The sequence below is a fragment of the Octopus bimaculoides genome, chromosome 22 (assembly GCF_001194135.2).
Source record: "Octopus bimaculoides isolate UCB-OBI-ISO-001 chromosome 22, ASM119413v2, whole genome shotgun sequence".
Taxonomy (NCBI): Eukaryota; Metazoa; Mollusca; class Cephalopoda; order Octopoda; family Octopodidae; genus Octopus; species Octopus bimaculoides.
Window position 1 is genome coordinate 3,577,088 of NC_069002.1, and position 7,502 is coordinate 3,584,589.

Sequence of the window (7,502 nt, forward strand, 5' to 3'; positions counted from 1 at the left end):
TTTTTTTTTATCATTAATTGCGATAACTGTATTTGATTTGTATGGAAATTCTATAATTGGCCGAGATTCTTGTAGTGGTTTTTTTTTAGTTGTTCAGTTGATATTGTTTTCTCTCTATCATCTCTTAGATTAAACTCAATATGTTTCTTTGAGTATCTTTTGCAAATTGAACAAGTGTTGTTAGCTGTATGGGGGGTAGTTGCGGGGTGGAAATGGAAGAAAAAGGAAGAACAAAAAAAAAAGGCAGGGAAAATAAGAAAGGAAAATAAAATCTATGGCTATTATATTTCTTTGTTGCTGTTGCTGCTTGTGTTAAATGGAACAATTATTAGAGCACGTGTATGTGTTTGTGTACATGTGTGTATTTGTGTGTGTGTTTTCTTAGTAATTCAAAGTAATCCCATTGGATACGACATGGCTTTTATTACCAGAATTTACAATAATTCATTAAATGGATTCTAATAATATTGAATTAGGGACCACACAGACACATGTCTACACACATTCCTCTGCTCCACTTATCAGAAACCTTAATTCGAGTAATGTCTAAGAACTCTTGAAGTAGTTTCTACAGATGAAGCTTTTGAAATTTTGATCTGTTGATAATAGGCATAAGTATGGCTGTGTGGTAAGAAGTTTGCTTCCAAACCATATGGTTTTGGGCTCAATCCTGCTGTGTGTCATCTACTATAGCCCTAGGCTGACCAAAGCTTGTGAGTAGATTTGATTGACAGAAACTGGGTCAGACATGCTTTTGCAGGTGTCAGATATTGGTGGGTTCTCTGTGGAAACGCATTTGTTACCCTCATCGCGGTAACGCGGGATCATTCAATGCAAAATCAATTCTTCTACTTGTTTCAGTCACTGGACTGCGGCCGTGCTGGAGCACTGTTTATAAGGGTTTGAAGTCGACTGAATTGACCTTGGTACTTCTTTCTTTCTTTTTTTGTTAGACCTAGACCTGATATTTATTGTACGGACTTCTTACGCCGAACTGCTAGGTTACTCGGACGCAAACAAACCAACACCGGTTGTCAAGCGGTGGTGGTGGTGTTGGGGATAAGCATAAACACAAAGACACACAAACACATAGTACGATGGGCTTCTTTCAGTTTCCATCTACCAAATTCTCTAACAAAGTTTCGGTTGGTTGGCATAAGGATATGGTAGAAGGTAAGGTGCCACGCAGAGTTAATGAACCTGGAACTATGTCGTTGGGAAGCGAACTTCTTACCTCACAGCCACCGTAATATATCAGATTTGTTTTATTTCAATAAATCATTTATGATTTTTTTTTTAATACTAAAAAAAAACAAAAACTTTTTATCTATTCTCTTCTCTATTCTCGCGTGTTGTTCAGATTTTCTATACCGGAAATGGAAAATAAATAAATAAATAAAATTGGAACTTTATGAAACTGGACGATGTTATGGCCAGCTGTTTAAACCTCTGGTTAGGTCAGTTCTCATTAAAGACTTTCCTGCCGTGACTATGCTGTCAAAGTCTAAAAGTACCGTGCACCTAGATACCCATTTCCCAAGGTGATTTGCTTTCTTTTTCTGTTTCTGAAAACAGCAAGGATGATATGAAAGACATTTGGCTGCTATTTCCAGCAAATCGAACAGCCACAGGTCACCGATGCACACACGCACTTGGACGTGATATCCAGACGAGTGTTTGTCTACAGTCATGTTACGGTTGTTTCCCTTCTCTTCTGCCTCTTTACTTCTTCCTTCTCACCTTTGTCTTTTCCCCCTCTTCTCCTTCCTCCTCTCGCACTTGTTCATTCCCTTCTTTCTACTCTTCCTAGAGTAGAAAGTGGTAGTGTGAGTTGAGCGAGATTTGGCTGCTATTTCTAGCTGCCGTTTGTAGTGGTCACGATAGTCGCGTTAACCTTAACTCCCCCTTTCAACTCTTACACGCTTTCTCCTACTCATCCTTCTCCCAACCACCTCCCCTCTTCACTCTTTCTTTTCCTATCCCTCCCTGTCCTCTTCCGCTCTCTTTCTGTAAATCTTCCCTCCTACTACTCCCGCCTGTCTCCTCTCTTTTTCCCAGTCATACCCTCATACCTTTCCCCATTTTTATAACTCGTATTCTTTCTCTCTCTCTCTCTTTTCCCTCTCATCTGTTTTCTTTTTCTTTTCCCTCACATACTCTCTATCCCGTCACTTCCTCTCTCTCTCTCTCTCTCTCTCTCTCTCTCTCTCTCTCTCTCTCTCTCTCTCTCTCTCTCTCTCTCTCTCTCTCTCTCTCTCTCTCTATATATATATATATCGTCTTCCCCCCTCTCTCTATGTATGTGTATATGCTTGTCATCTTTCATACATTTTTTTGCCTCCCATTTATTTGTATTCCCTCTAAATCCCTCCCCCCCCCAATAGTTACTCTTAACATCACATTGAACTGTCCCCCTCTCATCGTCTTCTCTCACCACCACTCACTGTTTTCGTTCTGTTGCTTCTTGTGGAGACTCCACAAAGCAGCTGTAGTAGTAGTAGTAGTATTAATAGTTTCTATTATTGTTATTTATAGTAATGACTGGAATAGTGATAGTAGCTATAGTATAGGCGCTGGTGTTGGTGGTATCCAGTGGTGATAATCGTAACTTCGACGGCGGTGGTGGTAATATTCGTATGGCTTGTGGGTAGGAGTGAGGGAGGAATGAAATTTTTAACATATCCCGTATAAGCCTTCCATACCAACAGCAACAATAATTTTTCAATCGGCGATTACCCCCCACGCTACCACTGCCTTACTACTACTACTGCTGCTGCTGCTGCTACTTTTCATGCATGAGTTATCACCACTGATAAATAACATCAGTGGTGATACGGGTGGTAGGAGTAATAGTAGTAATAATGGTGTTTTTTTTTTCTATCTTTCTCTACTGCACTTAATTAGTACTGATGTTACTGGTACTAATTACAACACAAATTAATAATACCACCACCACCACACCAACACTAACCCAAGTGTCGTAGAAACATTTGCCACGAATACCAACCAACAGTAACCACAGTACCACATCCAATGTTTTAGTTACATTAGCACTAGTATACCACCTGCCACCATCAGAAACACCACTGCCGCCACCACCACCACCACCATCTTCACCTCTGCTTAGGGTTCCAATCTCGTCTCCACACCATTCATGCATGTCTGCGCATGTTTCCTCTTCGCTTGTCATGTTGGACACTTCGTGATATCTTACGGTTGCGCGCGTGCGGACGGGCGCGGAGCCTCACTGTGTCACTACCCCCTCACCCCCCACCGCCCTCGGGTTTTGTTCAGCGAATGAAATCTTTCAATGCCAGATGTGCGTGTCCTGTTTTGTTTTTTGTTTTTTTGCTTCGCCCCTCCCCCCGTAGTTTCTCTCCCACTTGAGTCTGTGCCACTGCCAGAGCCACGAGAGCTTGACTAAGGTTGTGCAGTAAATGCAACAGCTGCAACAACATGAACAAATGTCATGGTCACCACGATCATCATCATCATCATCATGATCTGAGCTCTTTGGCACCCACATTCCTCTTGTATAAACCCACCCCATTTATTTTTCTACCTGACAACTTGTGTATGTCTTTCTGCCTACTTGTCCGGCTCTCTCTCTTTCTCTCTCTCTCTCTCTCTCTCTCTCTCTCTCTCTCTCTCTCTCTCTCTCTCTCTCTCTCTCTCACCTCCTTCCCCCGTTTGTTCTGTCTGTTTCTGTCTATCTTTCCTGTCTGTTCATCTCTCTATCCAGCTCTCAGCCTGTCTGTACCCATTTACGCCTCTATGCAACAACTAGCAACGCAAATTTAAATTCAGAATGATAGAATTATGCAACTTTGGTGCTCCCTTTCTTGACTAAAAAGATCTTGCTTCCAACACAGGCTAGAACTCATATAAGACACGAAACCTCATTTTCTTTGTCTTTTGGCAATATTCATATTGCCAAAAGTGCACCAAGCATCTTAGCTACTTTTTCAGGGTCAGTATTTAACAATGAGCCAATAATGATAATCTAAAAGGCTTAAGATCCTTTGTTCTCTTATCTGTCGCTGTATTCAGAAATATGTCATTCACCATTTGTTTTGTGTTTTTATAATCTTCATATTCCTGCTGTTTCTTCGTTTGTCTTTCATTATTACCATCCACCTGATCACTCTCAACCTCTCTTCTGCTTTGGCCTTTCTCTCATACCCTAACCCCTCATTGCGTAACATAACCCCCCCCCCACTGGCTAGGTGGGCAGGCCAACATACCCCTTGAACAGAACACTGTTCCACCACAGGGTAACCCATTTACAGCTGAGTGGACTGGAGTAGCATAAAATGAAGTTTTGCTCAAGAATGCAAAATGCTACTCAGTCTGGGAATTGAAACCATGACACCAAAGGTAATGAGTGCAACAGCCTGACCACTAGGCCACACACCCTGACAATTGCCATAATGTCACTCACTAACATACCCCATTCTCTGCTCTACGAACATCCTGTCATCTCTGCCTTTTTCTATTGTTACTTTGATGGCCTCTGTTCCTCAGAATTGGCTCAACTCGTGCCACCTCTATTCATCCATCGCTCTCCCCCTTACTCATTCATCTCTTGTCACTCAAGTGACATCATCAATAAGCCTTGTAACCCACAAGCCTTACACCAACCACTATTCACAATCCTCCCTTCCCAGAGTGTCAATCCTCTGGAATTCCCTCCTCACTCAGGAGTTTTCTATAGGTGTCAGTTTACAGCAGTTAAAGCAGAATGTTAATGGTATCAGTCTCATTGATTTGCAAGGGCCTACTGAGAACCACTGTTCTAGTGCTTATAATACAGGTTTTGGTTGCTTAATGCCTGAGTGTAGGCTCTGGTTGTTGGGTGCCCATAGTGTGAGCTTTAGTTGTCGAGTGCCTGTAGCACAAATTGTAATGGTCTTGTGTGTATAGTATAGTGTTTGGAACCTGAGGGAAAGACATGGTTGTTCAATAACTATAATTGCATTTTTATTGGCATTTACCTTCGAGGCTAAACTGACATTTGAACTTGGGATCTGAGTAACCAAATCTAGCTGATATCTGTTAATGACTAAATCAGAACAGATTTCAATTAGTTTGAATGTTCTACTGGTACAGACAGGAAGATCTTTAGATCTGGTGAACATTATTGAGGCCTGATTTGATGATAAAACCTACAGCGCAGGTTTTATCTTTGCTGTGCCTATAGCGCAGGCCTTAGCTGGGCTGCACCTATAGTGCAGGTTTTAGCTGGGCTGCACCTATAGTGCAGGTTTTAGCTGGGTTGTGCTTATAGTGTGGGCTTCAGCCTGGCTGCACCAACAGCACAGGCTTTAGCACTGACGTACTTATAGCATATAATGCAAGCTTTAGCCATGCTGTACCTATTGCGCAGGAGTTAGCTGTCCCATTCTTTGACTATACTACCACCCTCATTAAGTCGAGCTATGCGATATGTTGATATTTAATTACATGAAATTGTTGTAAACAGCTGGAGGTCAAAGTTGATTTAACCTAAATTATTTAAAGCTCCTCATCTCTGGACTTCATGTCTAGTACTAGAGATGGTGAAATTTGAGGTCATGTTGTCATTTTCTGTGAAAGGCACCACTCTGTTGTACATGAACTTTCTACAACTAACAAGTCAGTCATACATACTAAATTCTCTTTCGTTCTTCCACTAGTAAACCTGTCAGTGATCAGTCCTGGTTCTTTGATACAAAACCCTTTTACTTCACTCTTTTGCATTTAAACTGGCCATATCTGGCCCAAATATTATACCAGTTTTATGTTTAAAGTAACCAAATCCAACATTTCACACCTACCCTACAAGGTCATTCTAAAAATAGACAATCACACCATTGAAATTTTGAAGCTACAAAATAATGTGTGATTAATTCAAAACAATGTGGATGAATATGCATTTGACTAAGAAATCCGAATGCTAAAGGTTAAACTGACCATAACTGGCCCAAATATTCTACCTGTTTTAATCAGTATGTTAAAGGGTCAATCATTTTCTCACTATATTTCCATCAAAATACTTTGTATGTTTCTATCAATTTTAATATGATCAACAATCCAGAAAAATTCAGTAAAGTTCTTGTTTTCCTCCACTTATTAGGACAGGAGTTGCAGTTGAGCTTAATATAAAAGTTCTCACCTAAAATTGTATTGGAAGGTATTGAGCTGGTCTCTATCAGGCTGGTGTCAAAAGGGTTAGTGTTCATATTTGAATTAAAGACACATAATCTTGACCTCTCATCTCCCCCTCCTCCCTCTCCCAGGAGGGGAAACCATGTAAACATTTGCTGGATCTTCTAATTCTTTCAAACTCGACCCTCGTGGCATTTGAACTCTGAACGTAAAGATGGACAAAATGCTGCAAGGCATTTTCCCCAGCATCCTTTTGGGGGTTGATAAATTCTTTTTTTCTCAATGTGTGTGCATGTAGTATTCATTTACGCATTGTCTGCCCTCCAAACCTATTATGTGCACTAATCCTGTACCTCTTAGGTTAACTCTTTATTTATTTTACTCTTTCTCTCTCTCCTTCTCTCTGTATGATGAACAGCAAGAGTGAAGAAACCAACCATCCAAGGAACATTTACATTTGAATATTATTATTAAATCGAAAAGTTATTAAATATATTTTAAAGTAAATCTGTAAATATTGATTTGACTAAACCCTAAATTGCTCCTCTGTTGTAGATCCTAGCAAGAATGTGTCTGAAGTTTGGGTATCACGTCAAAAGCTGGAGGATCTTTACAAGAAGCTGCTGATAATGGATTTAGAATATGCTTTGGACAAGAAAGTGGAACAAGACCTGTAAGTCATGTCTCTGCACACTTCTTTTACCCCTTGTCTTTTTATTGTCTGCATTCTGCTGCTCTTTCATTCTACTTAAACATCTCCTTTCTGGGGGCTTTTCTATGCATTTAGTATTGGAGGTGTGTGTGTTTTATATATATATATATATATATATATATCATCGTCGTTTAACGTCCGCTTTCCATGCTAGCATGGGTTGGATGATTTGACTGAGGACTGGTGAAACCAGATGGCAACACCAGGCTCCAATCTGATTTGGCAGAGTTTCTACAGCTGGATGCCCTTCCTAACACCAACCACTCCGAGAGTGTAGTGGGTGCTTTTATGTGCCACCGGCATGAAGGCCAGTTAGGCGGTACTGGTAATGGCCACGCTCAAAATGGTGTATTTTACGTGCCACCCGCACAAGAGCCACTTCGGCGGCACTGGCAACGATCTCGCTGGAATGTCGTTACACATACCATCTGGCACAAGTGCCAGGAAGGCGATGCTGGGCACATGTGCCATAATATATATATAACAACTGATAGATAATGTGTCAATTCACTGCAACTGCTTCCAATGAATTTTTAATTGATTAATGAAGACATTACATTATTAGAAAAAAAAAACCATTTTCATCAGAGGAATATATGAACCACAACATTTGGCTATTGATATACTCTGTTGGGTACAGTTC

General features: G+C 40.7%; 1 protein-coding gene across 1 annotated transcript in view; it reads left to right on the forward strand.

The window, feature by feature from the left end:
* The window catches only part of LOC106883714 (nonsense-mediated mRNA decay factor SMG7), a 68,760-nt gene that overhangs the window by 35,330 nt on the left and 25,928 nt on the right, over positions 1–7,502 (forward strand). The window contains exon 3 of the mRNA XM_014934861.2: positions 6,703–6,820. Coding sequence (XP_014790347.1) covers positions 6,703–6,820 — 118 coding nt within the window. The remainder of the gene's footprint in view (positions 1–6,702; positions 6,821–7,502) is intronic.